We start from the raw sequence: 21,476 nt of genomic DNA on the forward strand, positions 1-21,476 counted from the left end.
CTACCTACATACATACATACATACATACATACATACATACATACATACATACATACATACATACATACATACATACCTATAAACACACACACACACACACACACACACACACACACACAAATACATATGTGTTAATTGGTGTTGGAGGACATCACCTAAACGGATGAGAAGAATATCAAATGAGACCGGGAGCGATCGATGACCTGCAAATAAAGGTGGTGTTGTGGGTGAAGGTGGGACATCGATTGCACTTTAAAATACACAAGGTACGATTAATGGCTGACTGCAGAGAACAAAGGGAAAGATTGCGCAGGAGCACGACTTATGTTTACCTGGTTAATACCAAAATATGGACTGATAAACGAACAGTGGCCGAAATGCATACGCATATTTACATAGTTAAAAACTCCCAAATCGGACTGATAAACGGAAGATGATTATAATGGGGCATTAAGGTAGCTACGTTCTGTAATACAAATAAGGAGTAATTTATAAACAGTGATTTGCAAGCCCGATGTGTATTCCAATAGTTTTAATAAAAGTAGGAATAAATGAAACGGAAAGTGATAATACCGTTGTGATGCGATGTGAGGCTATTAAACCCAGGACTTTCGGGCTTGAAAAATGTTGACAATTAAATGACAAATTATTGGCCTATGCTTGCCTTTTTATAGCCACTACCACGAGTTACGAATGCCATAACTTGCACGTGCATTTTGCTTTACTGTTTTCCTCCATGACATGTAAAATATTGTGAGATATTGTCGAAAATCAGGCCACCAACATTTTCAAATAACATATATCCAATTACATACCGGATTTTGTGTGTAGTCAGCGTCATTGAACCACATACTACCTGGTCGTTTCTTTTTTTTTTGAAGAGTGTATATATTTTGACATATGTTTCAGGGCTTTTGTTCTGACTACTGTCGTCAATAAATCCTCCTTACATACAACGACCCGTGGTATTTATGAACGGCCCCGGTTACACAGAAATTCCAGTATTTTGAGTGTTTATTTCATCTACACAGGGTCGGACTATTGCATGTCCGTGACACAGCCACCAGATGGCGCTGTAACGTCAACCATGCCTCCCATATGTTCGCGTTGTCGCAATGTTGTTGTAGCCGTTGTACACTAAGCTTGAAATGTCTGTGATAGGCATTTAGAAGTTGGAAGAACATGAATACATGACACTTTCTAATGGATAACAACTTCTTTGTACGACGTATAGAGGATGTCGGTGCTCTCAAGACTGTCAAGGTGAGGCTGTTCCACCATAGATACATAGAGGATGTCGGTGCTCTCAAGACTGTCAAGGTGAGGCTGTTCCACCATAGATACATAGAGGATGTCGGTGCGCTCAAGACTGTCAAGGTGAGGCTGTTCCACCATAGATACATAGAGGATGTCGGTGCTCTTAAGACTCAAGGTGAAGCTGTTCCACCATAGATACATAGAGGATGTCGGTGCTCTCAAGACTGTCAAGGTGAGGCTGTTCCACCATAGATACACAGAGAATGTCCATGCTCTCAAGACTCTCAAGGTGAGGCTGTTCCACCATAGATACATAGAGGATGTCGGTGCTCTCAAGACTGTCAAGGTGAGGCTGTTCCACCATAGATACATAGAGGATGTCGGTGCTCTCAAGACTGTCAAGGTGAGGCTGTTCCACCATAGATACATAGAGGATGTCGGTGCTCTCAAGACTGTCAAGGTGAGACTGTTCCACCATAGATACATAGAGGATGTCGGTGCTCTTAAGACTGTCAAGGTGAGGCTGTTCCACCATAGATACATAGAGGATGTCGGTGCTCTCAAGACTGTCAAGGTGAGGCTGTTCCACCATAGATACATAGAGGATGTCGGTGCTCTCAAGACTGTCAAGGTGAGACTGTTCCACCATAGATACATAGAGGATGTCGGTGCTCTCAAGACTGTCAAGGTGAGGCTGTTCCACCATAGATACATAGAGGATGTCGGTGCTCTCAAGACTGTCAAGGTGAGGCTGTTCCACCATAGATACATAGAGGATGTCGGTGCTCTTAAGACTCAGGTGAAGCTGTTCCACCATAGATACATAGAGGATGTCGGTGCTCTCAAGACTGTCAAGGTGAGGCTGTTCCACCATAGATACATAGAGGATGTCGGTGCTCTTAAGACTGTCAAGGTGAGGCTGTTCCACCATAGATACATAGAGGATGTCGGTGCCCTCAAGACTGTCAAGGTGAGGCTGTTCCACCATAGATACATAGAGGATGTCGGTGCTCTCAAGACTGTCAAGGTGAGGCTGTTCCACCATAGATACAAAGAGGATGTCCATGCTCTCAAGACTCTCAAAGTGAGGCTGTTCCACCATAGATACAAAGAGGATGTCCATGCTCTCAAGACTCTCAAGGTGAGGCTGTTCCACCATAGATACATAGAGGATGTCCATGCTCTCAAGACTCTCAAGGTGAGGCTGTTCCACCATAGATACATAGAGGATGTCCATGCTCTCAAGACTCTCAAGGTGAGGCTGTTCCACCATAGATACATAGAGGATGTCGGTGCTCTCAAGACTGTCAAGGTGAGGCTGTTCCACCATAGATACATAGAGGATGTCGGTGCTCTCAAGACTGTCAAGGTGAGGCTGTTCCACCATAGATACATAGAGGATGTCGGTGCTCTCAAGACTGTCAAGGTGAGGCTGTTCCACCATAGATACACAGAGAATGTCGGTGCTCTTAAGACTGTCAAGGTGAGGCTGTTCCACCATAGATACATAGAGGATGTCGGTGCTCTCAAGACTCAAGGTGAAGCTGTTCCACCATAGATACATAGAGGATGTCGGTGCTCTCAAGACTGTCAAGGTGAGGCTGTTCCACCATAGATACACAGAGAATGTCGGTGCTCTTAAGACTGTCAAGGTGAGGCTGTTCCACCATAGATACATAGAGGATGTCGGTGCTCTCAAGACTGTCAAGGTGAGGCTGTTCCACCATAGATACATAGAGGATGTCGGTGCGCTCAAGACTGTCAAGGTGAGGCTGTTCCACCATAGATACTTAGAGGATGTCGGTGCTCTCAAGACTCTCAAGGTGAGGCTGTTCCACCATAGATACATAGAGGATGTCGGTGCTCTCAAGACTGTCAAGGTGAGGCTGTTCCACCATAGATACATAGAGGATGTCGGTGCTCTCAAGACTGTCAAGGTGAGGCTGTTCCACCATAGATACACAGAGAATGTCGGTGCTCTTAAGACTGTCAAGGTGAGGCTGTTCCACCATAGATACATAGAGGATGTCGGTGCTCTCAAGACTCAAGGTGAAGCTGTTCCACCATAGATACATAGAGGATGTCGGTGCTCTCAAGACTGTCAAGGTGAGGCTGTTCCACCATAGATACACAGAGAATGTCGGTGCTCTTAAGACTGTCAAGGTGAGGCTGTTCCACCATAGATACATAGAGGATGTCGGTGCTCTCAAGACTGTCAAGGTGAGGCTGTTCCACCATAGATACATAGAGGATGTCGGTGCTCTCAAGACTGTCAAGGTGAGGCTGTTCCACCATAGATACTTAGAGGATGTCGGTGCTCTCAAGACTCTCAAGGTGAGGCTGTTCCACCGTAGATACATAGAGGATGTCGGTGCTCTCAAGACTGTCAAGGTGAGGCTGTTCCACCATAGATACATAGAGGATGTGGTGCTCTCAAGACTGTCAAGGTGAGGCTGTTCCACCATAGATACATAGAGGATGTCGGTGCTCTTAAGACTGTCAAGGTGAGGCTGTTCCACCATAGATACATAGAGGATGTCGGTGCTCTTACGACTGTCAAGGTGAGGCTGTTCCACCATAGATACATAGATGATGTCGGTGCTCTCAAGACTGTCAAGGTGAGGCTGTTCCACCATAGATACATAGAGGATGTCGGTGCTCTCAAGACTGTCAAGGTGAGACTGTTCCACCATAGATACATAGAGGATGTCCATGCTCTCAAGACTCTCAAGGTGAGGCTGTTCCACCATAGATACATAGAGGATGTCGGTGCTCTCAAGACTGTCAAGGTGAGACTGTTCCACCATAGATACATAGAGGATGTCGGTGCTCTGAAGGCTGTCAAGGTGAGGCTGTTCCACCATAGATACATAGAGGATGTCGGTGCTCTCAAGACTGTCAAGGTGAGACTGTTCCACCATAGATACATAGAGGATGTCCATGCTCTCAAGACTCTCAAGGTGAGGCTGTTCCACCATAGATACATAGAGGATGTCGGTGCTCTCAAGACTGTCAAGGTGAGACTGTTCCACCATAGATACATAGAGGATGTCGGTGCTCTGAAGGCTGTCAAGGTGAGGCTGTTCCACCATAGATACATAGAGGATGTCGGTGCTCTCAAGACTGTCAAGGTGAGGCTGTTCCACCATAGATACATAGAGGATGTCGGTGCTCTCAAGGCTGTCAAGGTGAGGCTGTTCCACCATAGATACACAGAGAATGTCGGTGCTCTCAAGGCTGTCAAGGTGAGGCTGTTCCACCATAGATACATAGATGATGTCGGTGCTCTCAAGACTGTCAAGGTGAGGCTGTTCCACCATAGATACATAGAGGATGTCGTTGCTCTCAAGGCTGTCAAGGTGAGGCTGTTCCGCCATAGATATAAAGAGGATGTCGGTGCGTTCAAGGCTGTCAAGGTGAGGCCATTTCACCACAGATACATAGAGGATGTTTGTTTGTGTTAAGTATCTGATAAGATAGGACGCATACATGTTATCGAACCAGGGCATCAATGTGAGTGAGCGAGGAGCGATCACTTTTACCTCTAGCCACTAAACATTTGTTTAAAGGTTTAAATTTTGTTAGGCATTCGTTGCATTTCATGATCATAGGATAACATGTGTGTTTGGAATCCAGAGTATTGCTAGATCCGTCATTACATCTTACTCACTCACTGTCTTGCTGTTTGCTGGTCTTGAAAGCCAATTCTTGGAATCCACTTGAAAACTAGAAGCGGCGTTAAGACCTACTTCCTGACTGTTTCAGGCTCAGCACTATGTGTTCGGGGTCTCCTGGTCACGCATCATGACCCCCTCACGCGCGGTCAACCAGAAGGGTGTGGGGTACTACAACGACTTGCTGGACTCGCTGACAGATGCCGGCGTCCGACCTGTGGTCACTCTCCATTACTGGGACCTTCCTCTATGGCTGGCTAGCAATGGCGGCTGGGTGAATGACACCGCTATTGACGACTATGTGGAGTATGCAGACACGTGTTTTCAGCAGTTTGGCGACAGGGTAAAAATAACATCAACCTCGGTGTTATTTCAGTTAATGACGTTATTGCTCCTGAAATTGAAATCTTTATCCACCGTATTATGGGTTGGTTTGTATGCTAATGTTGCACACGGGCGTTCTGAGATAAAGTTAACTATTAAAGAGTCAGCAGAAGTAATTCGACAGAAGGTATTCATCAGAAGTAATTTGATAGATGTAATTCGACAAAAGTAATCCGACAGAAGTAATTCGACACATGTAATCCGGCAGAAGTAATCCGAATGAATTCCACAGAAGTAATTCCACAGAAATAATCCGACAGAAGTAATTCCGCAGAAGTTATCCATCAGAATTAATTTGACAGAAGTAATCAGACAGAAGTAATTCATCAATAGTAGTGATGTAATCGGATATCTAAGTATACAAGACAATATTGCACTCCTGTACTACTGACTGTCACTACTTGCAAGACTTTAAATAACTTATTTCAGGTGAAAACGTGGATCAATTTCAACAAACCCTACCAGGCGGCCTTCAAGTACGGCACAGACGCCTACAGGGCGGTGCTCACGATGCTGCGGGCGAACGCCGCCGCCTACAGGCTGTACCAGGATAAATACAAAACTCTCCAGCAAGGCTAGGAATGATGTTTTGAATCTGTCACTGCTTAAGTTAATCTTTTTTCAACAAAACGGCATTTGCGTTGAGCACAGTTATGTATGATTAATGAAAAGTTGAAAAGAAGTCTTTTAATTATTCTGATGTAAGTTATTTGGATTTATGCACTGTTGAAAACGTTCAAGACAACATCTGGCACTCCTGACGTTTCACACATCGTAGCCATGTGGGGAGTCAAACCCGGAACACCGGCGTGACAAGCGAGCGCTTTAACCACTAGGCTACCCGACCGCCCCTTCACACATCGTAGCCATGTGGGGAGTCAAACCCGGAACATCGGCGTGACAAGCGAGCGCTTTAACCATTAGGCAACCTTACCACATCTACACGATACGAAACGACCCCACATGACATAATACGACAACATACTACACGGCACGATACGATACGACACATTACGACATGACACATTACGATACGACACGAAACGACACAATACGATACGGCACAATACCATACGATACGATACGATACCACACGATACGATATCACACGACACAACAAGATACCATACCATACGATACAACATGACACACTACGATACGACACGACACGACACAATACGACACGACACAATACAACACGATACGACACGATTCAATACGATACGATACCACACGATACGATATCACACGACACAACACGATACCATACCATACGATACGATACGATAAGACACGATACGACACAATACGATACGGCACAATACCATACCATACGATACAACACGATGCGACACCACACGGCACAACACGATACGACACGACACAATACAACACGATATGACACGATTCAATACGATACGATACGACACGATACAATAAGACAGGACAAGATACCATGCCATAGGACGCGAAGCGATGCGATGCGAGTGCCTCGGTTGGGACAAGGATACGCTGTTAATACAGTTTGAGCCATGATGAACCTTGGTTGATCACCAAAAAACCCGTACCACGTGTTTCACCAAAGCCGTAACTGTTTTTCTCCTATGGCGGTGGGGAGACTCACTCACTCACTCACCCAATGCTCACTCACTCACTCACTCCGTCTTGTAGGACAGGTCGGCATATCGGTGTCCGCGATGTGGACGGAGCCGGCTGACCCCCGTGACCCCGCGGACGTTGAGGCGGCGACCAGGAACATGGAGTTTGACCTCGGTCTGATGGTGGACCCTATCCTAGGCATTGGGAACTACCCCTCCCCCGCCAGTCTCCTAGCCATGGACCACGACGACCGACAACAAATAAAAGGTGAGACGGTTCTGTGTAATTTCCTTAAAATATCGATTTATTTTGTTAAAATTAATATTATTATTATTAATATTATTATTATTATTATTGTTGTTGTTGTTGTTGTTGTTATTATTATTATTGTTGTTGTTGTTGTTGTTGTTGTTGTTGTTATTATTATTATTATTATTATTATTATTATTATTATTATTATTATTATTATTGCATGTGTGATTGTTGGTATCGCTAAAAATCCTGAAACTCAAGTAAACTTAGGTTAGTACAAATGTACTGGTTGAAGCTGACATAAAATCTTCACATTCCCATCGGTTACACAGCTTGGCTTTCTTGTCTCTCCAGGAATTCTAGACAGCGGAATTATTTTGGTAACACCTTGCACATACGTTGATGACGTCATGCTGCATGTGCAACGTCAACATTTCAATGCGGTTATCTTTCAAAACATCTACACGCCAAACATTCTACACTAAGTGAAAACAACATCCTCAATTGACGTATTGTAGAACAGTCTGGAGGAGACAATGATACCTCAAACAGAATTACTTCAAAACTTACCATACATTATTAAGACCAATCAAGGTATTGAGCATGCTTGTGAAAGATAAAGTCAAAGTACCAGCGATTTTTTAGATTAAAGTTCATCTTCTCGACTGATGAAGGCTGGATAATGATTGACGGATCACAGAAGGTGATGTGAGGTGAAACGAGTTTAAACGTCGCGTTCAAGATAACTGCACTTCTAGGATCTTATAAAGCGATGGCACTCGTGCGTGTGTGCGTGTGTGCGTGCGTGTGTGCGTGTGTTTGTGGGTCTCAGAGGAAGTGAGTGAACATTGCTTCACGCCGCACTCAACAATAGTGCCGATATAGGACGGCGGAATGTAAATAATCGAGTCTGGGCCAGACAATCAAGTGACCGACATCATGAGCATCGATCATCGCAATTGGGAAACAATGACATGTACAACCAAGTTCCGAATCCTGACAACCCGATCCATTAGTAACCTCTTAGCGTAGATTACTCACGACCTGTAGCCTTACCAACAAAAGAAACGCAACTAGAGATTACTTACATGTTACAAATATATTGTGCTGCGAGATGTCCGCCATGTTGTTTCCAACCTCTCACACAGCTCACACAGGTCATGCAGCTCACGCAGCTCACACAGCTCACACAGGTCATGCAGCTCACACAGCTCACACAGGTCATACAGCTCACGCAGCTCTAGCAGCTCATGCAGCTCACACAGGTCATGCAGCTCACACAGGTCATGCAGCTCACACAGGTCATGCAGCTCACACAGCTCACACAGGTCATGCAGCTCACACAGGTCATGCAGCTCACACAGCTCACACAGCTCACACAGGTCATGCAGCTCACACAGCTCACACAGGTCATGCAGCTCAAGCAGCTCACACAGCTCATGCAGCTCTAGCAGCTCACACAGGTCATGCAGCTCTAGCAGCTCACACAGGTCATGCAGCTCACGCAGCTCACACAGCTCATGCAACTCACACAGCTCACACAGGTCATGCAGCTCACGCAGTTCACACAGCTCATGTAGCTTACGCAGCTCATACCGCTCACGCAGCCTAGCAGCTCACACAGCTCTCGCAGCTTACACAGCTCATGCAGCTCACACAGCTCATGCAGCTCACACAGCTCGTGCAGCTCACACAGGTCATGCAGCTCACGCAGCTCATACAGCTCACGCATCTCATACCGCTCACACAGCCTAGCAGCTCACACAGCTCTCGCAGCTCATGCAGCACACACTACTTACGCAACTCACACAGCTCATACAGCTCACGCAGCTCACACAGCTCGTGCAGCTCACACAGGTCATGCAGCTTACGCAGTTCACACAGCTCACGCAGCTCATGCAGCTCACACAGCTCATGCAGTTCACGCAGCTCCCGCAGCTCATGCAGCTCACAAAGCTCGTGCAGCGCACACAGCTCACACAGCTCATGCAGCTCATGCAGCTCACACAGCTCATGCAGTTCACGCAGCTCACACAGCTCGTGCAGCTCACACTGCTCACGTGAATCACGGAATGGTAATGGGCACGTGAACCCAAACATGAAACGTCAGATGGGTTGCATTTTGTCATGCCATTAAAAGGTGACAAGGTGCGCGACACATCCGGGCAACCAATGTCTTGGACATTTCAAGATGTCGTCATATGTTGCGCTGTCTGGCGCTCGGCATTAAGGGGCTAAAACAAGGACTGGTCGGCTCGGAGTCAGTATACTGGTATTCATGTTAAACTGAGGCATGGTATCTCAGTGAGCTAGCACTATAAATCGGCATCAGTCCGGACTAGTACAAGCAGCCACACACACACATACACGTGCATGCACGTCGCTATATAAGTGCAATAATCTTGGACGCGACGTTAAACCCCATTTCATCTCACCTCACCTCATATGTTGCGCAAGGTGTGAAAGAAAGGCAATATTTGCAGTACTTGAAGGAGAAAGAGCCATTGGTAAGGTCAACAGAACTGTAACTTGTAAGAAAGCTTCCGACAGTTACAAATATTGTCATTCCAATCGCTGTTATTCAGTTCCAAACTCCAGAACAGTAGAATACCTTCCTGATGTTGTCAAGTAGTAGTTCACCTGTCCAAATATTGGTTCTGACATTTGATTATCACTTTATTGAATCTTAGTAGGGACATTGTCGCGTTGTCCCGTTGTCGCGTTGTCACATTGTGGCGTTGTCCCATTGTCGCGTTGTCGCATTTTCGCTTTGTCGCGTCCTCGCATTGTCGCCCTATCATAAACATGCAAAAAGTGTCATTGCGCGACAATGCACACTTTTTAACTATTTGTCGCGTTGTCGCGTTGTCGCGTTGTCGCATTGTCGCGCTTTGAATATTATTTTGTTATTTCACCAAAGGGTGACAATGCGACACGCGACATGTTTCAAGGTCAGAATATGTAGCCTTGTCGCACCATCAAAAATGTGTAAAATAGGCGACGATGCGACAATGTGACAATGCATGGAGTGCATACTGTGTGAAATGGGGACAAGTTTCCCGAGCAACTACTGAAATTACATGAATGAAAGTTAGCATGCTTATGTAAGAGATACTTGTCAAGACTAAGCTCGAAAATTGGTGCCGTAAATATTTTTGTTACAGAGTTATTGCCCTTGCTCCGTACTTTTCAACCTTGTGCTTAGTGTCTGCGATGGGAACAACTACTAGCGTCCCGTCAATTATTCTTTTACAGAATTACGTCCCTTGATCCATGTTATTTTATTAAGTGCAAACACAGTGTCTGCAACGGAGATAGACTTACTTAACTACTTCAGTTAGCTTATCAAGACTGAGTTATTTTTTCAAAAGAAGGGGCCTTTTGTGTATATTACCTTCACATTTAATCATTTTTTCTGATAACATAAACCAGCCCACGTGCTTGTCTCTTCTTATGGCTTTATAGTACTCTTCATATTCACTACTATAAGAACAAACACAATTCTAATGTGCGCAATGACGGGGGGATAGTGATAACGCTGTTTCCTTGTTAAAATGAGTAGGAGTAGTAGTAGTAGTAGTAGTAGTAGTAGTAGTTGTATTAGTAGTAGTAGTAGTAGTAGTAGTAGTAGTAGTAGTAGTAGTAGGAGGAGGAGGAGGAGGAGGGGGAGGAGGAGGAGGAGGAGCAGCAGCAGCAGCAGCAGCAACAGCATGACAGTGTCTGACACCAACATTGCTTGTGTTTCCAGGGACCGCAGACTTCCTCGGTGTAGGCGTGTACGTGACACCACGTGTACAGCACCTGGACGTCGTCACGGCTCACGTGGGGATACAGGCGGATAAACATCTGACGCTGCAGTTGAGTCCAGGGTAGGTGATAACTCTTATACCTCATCCTGGGGTCGCCAGGTTCGCCATGACTCTGTAATACGGTATCATCAGACAAATAAATGGGTGCAAAAGTACACAAAACAATTCTATCATGAAGAGCCTCCACATTAATCAATCCACGCCCTCCCATCATAATTGGTAAATATAAGCGATTAAGGGAAGAGCGAGGGTGGTGGAATCTATTGTCTGACATGATTCTTCGTGTGAGGGCGTCAATACCCTCAGATCTTGTTTCGTCCAATCAACAACACCAAAAGAATACGAAATGACGGGCACAGCATAAGTATTTGTGGCTTTGACTTAATTGCGAGCGTTCAGCTCTGAATTCAGATTTCCTTAAATCTACTTTTGTACCCTGACCGAAGTTTGCCCTTGTGAGCATTCTGGAGTTTGTCCCTAATATACATCCCTAAGAACGAATAGGCCTGACCTTCCATGGGATGGTCTATAACTCCTTCCCAAAGTAAACTGTCTGATCCTCCCTCTACCTTGCCACGTTTCAAATGAAGAATGTTGCATTTGTCGAGTCCAAAGGACATGCCAATATCATTAGAAAAGAAACAGCAGAATCTGTTTTTTAGTGTAGATCCTCCATTGGCAATAAGTTCAAGGTCATCCATGTAAAGGAGATGAGTAAGAGGTGTTGGGGATCTGTGATGAGGAGGTCCAGGATGATAACCTTCCTGTTTGCTTAGCAAAAAGCTTAAAAGATTTAGTGAATACAGAAAAGCAAAGGATTATTATTATTATTATTATTATTATTATTATTATTATTATTATTATTATACATATTGTGTCAACTTCCAGGAATCGGTCATCCTTGTACAACCCTAGCGGTGTACGGAAGTTACTACGTCACATCCGGGACAGGTACAACAACCCGGAAGTACTGATCACAGAGACGGGTATATCGAAACAGGAGACGGCCCGGGGAGGGCCAACTCGGTCACAACTGATCGATATGTATGCGGGCGAAGTATTGAAAGGTAAGGCAAGTCTCTAGCTATCAGATTCAACAGATATAATTTCACCGTTACGTCTGTTACGTCACAAACAACAGTGATGCCTTCCATTTAACAGGGGTGGTCGGGTAGTCTAGTGGTTAAAGCGGTCGCTCGTCACGCCGAAGACCCGGTACAATGTTTGAAGCCCATTCCTGGTGTTCCCCGCCGTGATGCTGACGATCAACCTGGTCTCTAGCGGATATGATCTCAGCTCCCGGCGCCACTTAAATATTGCTATCATTTCATAAACATAATTTCGTAAAATAAATAAGGAATATCTTAAATGATTAAGCTTCATATTGGATGGGACAAGGCAAACAGAAGAACGTTTCAATCTTACACGCGACCTCATGTAAGCCGCAAAGAAAGAAAGCGCCAGGTTCTCACTTGTACCTGCATCTTGACTTACTTCAGCAGCAAGTAGGGCGAGGTCCACGTGCCTCGGAACAACGTGTTAAAGCTCTAAATAACTGCTTCCCCTGAGGATGTTTTTTATATATATTAATGTGATTTCTTTAAGGCGCCTCCTATGCAATAAACACTGTAGTGAAGGTTTATTCATTTGCATTCTAAAAAAATGTGGCATTTTCGAAATATCTTTCTCACTTGCCTCGAGATAATGTGTTGTTCTGTAAATCATGATTGGTAGCAAACACCTCGTTTTAACACGTTTCTCTTTATAGTCACAAGCGATTGTATTAAAGAGATGCAGTTCCTGTCGAGACCGTTCATGTTTAGTTCAATTTAGTTCAGTAGAGGGTGCATAAAACAGAATAGCAAGACTTACCAGCTTCAAATATTTCCCGTTCACCGCGAAGAAATATTTAAAGAATGCCTAAAATTTAAATGTTCTTCCTTTCGTCTATAGAAGGTCGCGTGAAGATCAGCGTCGACGTTTCTAAATTCTACGAGTGAGCGAAATATTCAGGCCGCCATTTCAGCTTGATGTGTCTCGAAAACGAACTTTAACGGCCAGTTCATTATATAAATAAATAAGGCGTGTATTTTATACACCCAGTTCACACGTGACACGATCTTCTTTGGTGTATCTCACGCACAGGGATTTCGGAGGAAAAATCCCATTTCAATAAGATTGGAGAAAGCCTGCCTGGTCGGGTTCTTGTCATTCGTCACCATTCAGCCATTTCCGTAAACAGTCACGGAATAGCACGAGTGGTTACTTAACAGTTCCAGCAATGATTGGTAGTGACTTAATTCCATCATGTGTACAGTATTATCATAAATAGAAAACATTCATTATTGAGATGTTCCTCCATTGTTACTGGGAGTCATGATTTGGGATAAACATGATATTTTGCAGTGTCAATGTTGTATACAATATCTTTTATACAGTTGTATTGAACGGAAACCGTTTTTTCGGGGATTTCTAATTACCCATGAACTGCTTGCTGCTCATGGCAACTCGCGACGGATTCAAAGGTGACGTCATTGTGTTACTGATAGATATATCGATACACACACAATTATGCACATGTATATATATTAATGTATATATATATATATCATTGTATTATATGATTATTATATTTTTCGATCAGCTATTGAACTAGACGGATTTCACGTGACAGGGTTCACAGTTCGGTCTCTATTGAACAGTTTTGAACTTAACGGATACCAAGACACTTGGGGATTATTTTCTGTCAACTTCACGGACCCACAACGCCACAGAGCAGCAAAACCTTCCGCGGACCATTACCGGATGTTGATCGAGAACAATGGCTTTTTCAAGCCGGATGCCATGCCACATGTTACTTCTACGCATGCGCCTGTCACACATGCGCCACGTCATCCGACTGTGTCGTGTAGCTCGGACCGGGCTGTCGAGCCAATGACGAGCATGTCCAGTGCAGCCATAGTATTTGTAGTATTTGAATTTATTTCTTTTTATCAGTGACAAGTTCATATTCACTCCTACGTCTTCAACCCATATAACACATGGGCTTCGTACTGTCTTTGTGTTTGTTGTAATCGTTAATATTCAATTCCAAAGTGTAAATATGCAGCGTTTGGAAAAATAAATCCAGATGTTTCCTTGCCAAGTTAACCGTGTGTATTTTAATGTTTAACTGATCTTCTAATTTAGAGAATGATTTTGATGTGAATATCCCATGTACGCAAACATTTAGCTTATGTGGGAATATGGTAGGTACACTGCCCCATGGGGATTCCGGGGACGAGTAGGTAAGTATGTGGGGTTTAAATGCCGGAGTGTTAAACATGACTGCCCCCCTCACACACAGTAGACTCTAGTCTGTTAGGACGCGGCCGAGTATCGAACCACTGACATGTTTATCCCATACCTAAGAGGCAGTGAGTGAATGCTGCTTCAGCAATATTGCCGCTATATGGCGGCGTTCTGTAAATAATGTGTGTGTGTTTGTGTGCGTGCGTGCGCGTGTGTGTGTATGTGTTTACTAGTGGTAGCCCACTGAGATACGATGCCGGAGTGTTTAACATGAATGCCCCCCTCACACACAGTAGACGCTAGTCTGTTGATAGGACGCGGCCGAACCACAGGATCGAACCACTGACCACGGAGGCGGTCATACCTAAGAGGCAGTGAGTGAATGCTGCTTCAGCAGTATTGCCGCTATATGGCGGCGTTCTGTAAATAATGTGTGTGTGTGTGTGCGTGAAAGGGCTGGGTTGGAGTGTATGTCTGTGAAGGGGGTGGGTTGGGGTGTATGTGTGTGAAGGGGATGGGTTGGGATGTTTGTGTTTGAAGGGATGGGTTGGGGTGTATGTGTGTGAAGGGGGTGGGTTGGGGTGTATGTGTGTGAAGGGGTGGGTTGGGGTGTATGTGTGTGAAGGGGTTGGGATGTATGTGTGTGAAGGGGTGGGTTGGGGTGTATGTGTGTGAAGGGGTGGGTTGGGGTGTATGTGTGTGAGGGGTTGGGTTGGGTTGTATGTGTGTGAAGGGGATTGGTTGGGGTGTATGTGTGTGAAGGGGTTAGGTTTGGGTGTTTGTGTTTGAAGGGGGTGGGTTGGGGTGTAGGTGTGTGAAGGGGTTAGGTTTGGGTGTGTGTGTGTGAAGGGGCGGGTTGGGGTGTTTGTGTGTGAAGGGGTGGGTTGGGGTGTATGTGTGTGAGGGGTTGGGTTGGGGTGTTTGTGTGTGAAGGGGATTGGTTGGGGTGTATGTGTGTGAAGGGGTTGGGTTTGGGTGTTTGTGTTTGAAGGGGGTGGGTTGGGGTGTATGTGTGTGAAGGGGATGGGTTGGGGTGTATGTGTGTGAAGGGGTGGGTTGGGGTGTATGTGTGTGAAGGGGATGGGTTGGGGTGTATATGTGTGAAGGGGCGGGTTGGGGTGTTTGTGTGTGAAGGGGTTGGGTTGGGGTGTATGTGTGTGAAGGGGCGGGTTGGGGTGTTTGTGTGTGAAGGGGTGGGTTGGGGTGTATGTGTGTGAAGGGGATGGGTTGGGGTGTATATGTGTGAAGGGGTGGGTTGGGGTGTTTGTGTGTGAAGGGGATGGGTTGGGGTGTATGTGTGTGAAGGGGCGGGTTGGGGTGTTTGTGTGTGAAGGGCTGATACGTGTATTTCATGTACAGAAAGAAAGACGAAAGTTCTGATAATGAGAATTTAAGTCAAATACTGGATGCTAGATCATGGACGCTAACGCTATCCTGAATGTTTGATTGAATTGTTCCGTGATGGAATAATTGAAATATGTATGTGAATCCGTTCTGGTGTCAATTCCATCCAAAACTTGTATGATAAAAAAAAAATCCAGTTTGCTGCGATATTCAATTCCGCATAATATGTAGCTTATACTATTAACTTAGCGCCAATGGCGTCACAACACAATTGCCTCTTACAATTACCTGGAGTTGTGGAAGACGAATATAATACAATCTGTCTGTCCTGTCTTCCTTTCACAGTAATTTAACACTCGCGAGAAAGAACGAGATTGGTTTCGCAAAGAGGTCCTCACAGAGACCACGTAGGCGTCGCACGGGTCAACAGTCCACGGTGGGAATTGCCACGAACCGTGAAATTTATAAATAATGACTTGTTGTCACCAAAGACGGGATGAGTGTGGCGTAGACAAATGAGTTTAGAGCGTTGAGCACTTTGTCAACTCCGAGACAGTGGCACCCTGAGACATGAACAGTATTAATGCTGATAATATAAGCTCCGGTTCAGGCTGTCCGACAGACGCTTGCACATTGTTTAAGTATATATTTGGCTTAATGGTACTCAATGAAAACGTCTCTATATAAACGTTGTCAATTTAAGTATTGAGAAAATGAAATATATAGTATTGCCAGTAGGGATATAATCTTAAACCTTTTAACGTTCACATGCAGAGGTCGTCAGTTAATTTCTCTTTATATTTGTCTGCGTGTGTATTTTCACCAAATTCCTAATTTGCCATCAAGTATTGGTTTAAAATCGGTAGAATTCTTTAAGAAATGAAAAGTTGGAAATATCTATTAAGCGGGAGTAATTGTTTTGACCTTTAACGCTGATGAATGGGGGACATTTAAGTGCGGAGTCAAGGGACTCGGTAGACACACGTTACTGAATGAAGGTTTTTGTGACGTGAGTCGAGCTTCTCACGGTCATGCCTTCTACAAAATCTTAGTGAGTTTCGACGTTTTGGGTTTGAGCGAAAGACAAAGGGATCTTGGCACTAAGATGATCCTAACTCCCATACTTTAACATAGGCTTACGGCAGTCGTAGCGCTGAGACAGCTTTGTGTAACGGTCCCAGGGACCAGCATGACTCCCTGATCTGGGACATTATACAAAATAACATTAAACTTACACATTAATGTCCTGTGTCATAACGACCTTGAAGCGACCTTCAGCCTGTTGGAATCAATAAGAAAAGTATCAAGTTATAGATACATGATGACGTCATGCATGTTTGATGATGCACCTGGTCCAATGACAGTAATTATCAGCTAATTAGCCCCAGGTTGTAGAGACAATACCCCTGTACCTGGTGATACACGGGAACAACTTCAATCTAGCCCCGCTATTGTTGACCAGCATATTTGCACCAGCTTCACACGTCTAAACGTCACACATGACAACACTTCAAGTAGATCTAAGTAGCTTAGGGAATTGATGCTAAACGTTTGGACGGCCTTCCATCAAACATTTATTTCATTTTAGCGAATATTTACAGGAAAACCAATAACAACTTATCTGACTGTGACGTTTGAAAGTAAGGCCTGCATAAGTGAGTGAGTTGGTCTAAGATGTTTTAATCAGGATTTCCGTTTTCTGTGGTAGGTTTCAGACGAGCAAAGGTGTCGTGATGAACAAACTAGAAACGTGATCAGGACAAAATCTTGGGTTCAAACCCACGATCATAAGAGGTTAAACTACTCAACAACAAAAGTTCCTGTGACACCAATATTTTAGTGTATTTTTCAAACAAGTAAATTTTGGTTTTCAATATTGTAGTACATGTATGGAATCAAGTCACAAAAACGCAACTGCTACAGAAAAGCATGCATTCCATGCAAAAGTTGACTTTTATGCAAGCCCCATGCATTTCACTACCCAAGAATGGGTATAAAAACATGTACGTTAACGGGATTCCATGTGCGTTGTTTAGCATCGTGCTGACAACCACTCAGAAAAAAAACAAAATTACGCAATTATTCAACATTACGAAATGCCACGCCTGTACGTAAATGAGAGTCTGCGAGCCATTGGTATGCTTGAAGCAGGATCGAGTCAACGTGATGTTGCAAGACAATTTAACGTCCACAGAAACACCATTTGGTGTTTATGGCAACGTTGGCAACAGACGAATGCAGTCAGAGACCATCCTCTGAGTGGCAGGCCTCGCGTAACCAATAATCGACAAGACAACTGGATTCGAACAACACAACTACGAAATCGATTCCAGCCAGCAACAGTGACTGCAAGAAGCATCCCTGGCCTTCGACGAATATCTTCCCAAACCGTACGTCGTCGCCTCAGATGTGCAGGGATTGTCGCCAGTAGACCCGCCAGACGTCCCATTTTGACAGGAAACCACAGTGGTGCAGACAGAGTCTACACTGGACGGCCATGCAGTGGGGACAAGTTCTATTCACTGACGAGTCTCGTTTTCACCTCAGCCACAGCGATGGACGGATTCGAGTGTACCGACGTCGAGTTGAACGTTACGTCAATCATTGTGTCATGGAAGAAGATCGGTTCGGGGGCGGCAGCGTTATGGTATGGGGTGGGATTACAGCAAGAAAGAGGACCCGTTTGATAGTGGTAGAGGGAAATCTCAATGGACAGCGTTGCCGCGACGAGATCATCGGCTCTGTTGTTCTACCGTTTTTGAGTCGTCATGGCCCAGGCATTACCTTTCAACATGACAACGCCCGGCCTCATATTGCTCGACTTGTTCAGGATTTTCTTCAACAAAACATTCGTTCCCTGGCCGGCTCGCTCCCCTGATCTCTCACCAATCGAGCACATGTCGGATGAGATGGATCGGCCCCTTCGACGTCAACCACGTGTTCCACAGACACTCCAGGAACTTCGAAACATGCTCCAGCAGATATGGACAGATATCCCACAGGAATTTGTGCGACGCCTGGTCCATTCCATGAGACGAAGATGTGTTGCTTGCATCGCAACCAGAGGTGGACACACACGCTATTGATTTGTAAATTGAAATTTTGGCATGTTCATAGGTTTTTTTTATGAAATCACGCATTTTCTGAAGTCAGTATGGCAAATTAAACCATTTAAACACCTACAGGGGTCTTTCATCTGTTGCAAACCGAAAATGTTTCAGATTTGGTAAAAAACATAACTTTGCATTAAATCTTATTCAATGTCACAGGAACTTTTATTGTTCAGTATATTTATTCTGTGAAGTGGGCGAATAGGCAGTCGATACAGTTCCTGCTCTATCGCATGCAGATCGCCAAGATTGGGTTCCACATATTGTAGCGTTTGGGGAATAGAACCCAGGTCATTGCTGTAATGACAGAACACCTGACCCATAAGGCTACCCCAGAGTCACTGATCACATAGAAACGACAACCCTTAAAACATATTTGATGGGGGTAAAGTAGCCTAGTGGTTAACGCGTTCTGTCGCCAAATGAAGACCCGGGTTTGATTCCCCACATGGGTACAATGTGTGAAGTGCATTTCTTGTGTACCCCGCTGTGATATTGCTGGAACAGTTCTAAAGGTGGTGCAAAGCACAACACACAACACATTCCTTTAAATACTACTAAACATACGATGTATTTTCGGCATCGAACTCCGACCCGAGCAGCCTGATTGTGACAGCTACGTGCTTGTTTTATTAACAACCTTCTTTGGAGGACATTTAGACTTCTTCACGTCGACCCGTGACTCCGTACACTAATAGAATAATCTCATCGAACCCACTCAGGAATCAATCGACAAAATCACATCACAATAAGTCCTCCAACGTGCTGTCATGCCGCTGCTGAACGTTCTTTGAAAGAAACCGGGGAACTCCGATGTCACCCGGAAATAACCTGACGGGATCTCTCCTGTTGGCTCAGCAGTATTGACTAGGCTTTGGTCTTCTCTCGACCCCCTCACAGTCACTGCGTATGAATATGGAAAAGATGGCGGCGACGTCCTGATATCGATCAGACCAGATTGGCTCTATTCGTTGTGGGATCGGGCGATCAATTCTCAATCATTCCATTGTGTTGTCCTGCTTAATTCAAAAGGAAACGCCGTGATATGTTGTCACTGATTACTCATTCAATTTGTACGCTTTGATGAGCAAACGAATTGAGATCTGAGCTCCAACGCCGAGCAGACGATAGCAGTCATTTTTACGACTGCTGCAGACGACATCCGGCTTACACGTGACGTAATTGGAGGATTTGGAAGGAGAAATATTCCGACCCTTTGACACGACAACATTTGGTATCGGAGCAGACGATAACCTTTTTGCCTGCCAGAAGTGCAGCTGGTTTTGAGTATATATGTGTGGCGTGGGGAGTACAGATGCCCTTGTAGGGTAATTACATTGCTTCTCCAGCATGTCCTCGTGAATCCTCTGTGATCAGACATATTATTGACATACACAGTTCGTGAAACGTTTATTCATACAAAACAGATTGGTTTCGTTACGAGTTTGAGAACAACGATACGGTTTCATGAATGTTAAACAAACATTTGTTGTAGAGATTTTAAAAGCTTCTTTGTCTCGTGTGGCTGGTACATCAAACAGAACTATATAGCAGGGCAAAAGAAAGTATACACCAATGTTTGATGGTGGCTAAATGTAACAAACAACAAATGATGTATTTCATGCAGGTATCATAGTTGTGTTTTGGACCTTCAGTTTCAGCTTTTCGGTAGTTTTGGGCCTATATAACTATAATGTAAAAAAATGGAATTTATCAAAAACTCTGCATTCCGAAAGAGGGTGCATGCATTCGTAGGAATGGCATAGATGTCGTGTGTTGACAGGCCTCTTTTCCACGAAGCTGATGGTCGTGGGTTCGAGTCCCGGATCGCCCTCATTCTGTTTCTAGGTTTGTCAGCACCAGACCCGTGCGTGTGGTCTCCAAGTGGTAAACATAAGAGACCTGCATCACATTGGGCTTTCCTGCAACATCAAGCTTACACGTCGTGATATAACTAAAATATAACCCATTCACAGTAAGGGTCGATGGGTTAGCCTAATGGTTAAAGCGTTCGCTCTTCACGCCGAAGACCTGGGTTCGATGCCCCACGTGGGTACAATGTGTGAAGCCCATTTCTTGTGTCCCTCGCCGTGATATTGCTGGAATAGTGCTAAAAGCGGCGGTAAACCATACTCACTCACTCACTCACTCACTCACTCACAGTAAGGGTGTGCAAGTGGGGCAGCTTTATAAGGAAGATGCTGAAAGACTGTGCAGCTTCATCTAGAAGATTCAGAAGATTGGATCCAAATGGCGTATTTGATGTACTTAAAGACAGGAGTGGGTGAGAGAAGCAATGGCATCTGTACTTTCAGGGAGAATCTTGAAAACATGACTGAATCGGTTACTCCTTGCCTCACCCTCGGATCAATGATAGAACGCTTATCGCAATACCAGCTGTTTAATAAATAACATCCGTCAGTCGATGGCTATGAAAACCCACTACACGTTGACCAATGCAAAGTCCAATTATAACACCTTTTTCGGGTTCCGCGCTATGATATTACCTCCGCCCTGAGAGTACATTTCCCCAAGGTTTAGAGAAGATTGTATTTACTAGATTTCTCATCCCGGTTTTATCGTTGGGCAGAGAGTCAAGAACCTTCATTTACATATTGATGGCGGGGGTGCAACGTTTGGCCTCTGCGTGTTGTAAATTGGATTAATTTTAATGGAACGTCTCCGAATGAAGTGATAATTCCATTTCTGTTATTGCTGCAACTGTTATAGACTCGCAGTCGCATCGAAGTCATGTA

General features: G+C 44.6%; 1 protein-coding gene across 3 annotated transcripts; it reads left to right on the forward strand.

Annotated features, from left to right (window-relative positions):
• The first annotated feature begins 5,749 nt into the window (after positions 1 to 5,749).
• Positions 5,750 to 14,062, forward strand: LOC124151883 (cytosolic beta-glucosidase-like). Of its 3 annotated transcripts, XM_048395944.1 has the most exons (5): positions 5,750 to 5,924; positions 6,987 to 7,181; positions 10,915 to 11,035; positions 11,864 to 12,042; positions 13,620 to 14,062. In XM_048395944.1, the coding sequence occupies exons 2-5, from the start codon at positions 7,013 to 7,015 to the stop codon at positions 13,973 to 13,975; spliced, it is 825 nt and encodes a 274-aa protein (XP_048251901.1). In that variant the 5' UTR covers positions 5,750 to 5,924; positions 6,987 to 7,012; the 3' UTR covers positions 13,976 to 14,062. The 3 variants fall into 3 exon arrangements, with proteins under 3 accessions (XP_048251901.1, XP_048251899.1, XP_048251900.1); XM_048395942.1 differs by lacking the exon at positions 5,750 to 5,924 and having other exon boundaries at positions 6,736 to 7,181; XM_048395943.1 differs by lacking the exon at positions 5,750 to 5,924 and having other exon boundaries at positions 6,736 to 7,181; positions 13,650 to 14,062.
• The last annotated feature ends 7,414 nt before the right edge of the window (positions 14,063 to 21,476 follow it).

This window comes from Haliotis rufescens, unplaced genomic scaffold, assembly GCF_023055435.1.
Source record: "Haliotis rufescens isolate VD_foot unplaced genomic scaffold, xgHalRufe1.0.p SCAF_15, whole genome shotgun sequence".
NCBI classification, from domain to species: Eukaryota; Metazoa; Mollusca; class Gastropoda; order Lepetellida; family Haliotidae; genus Haliotis; species Haliotis rufescens.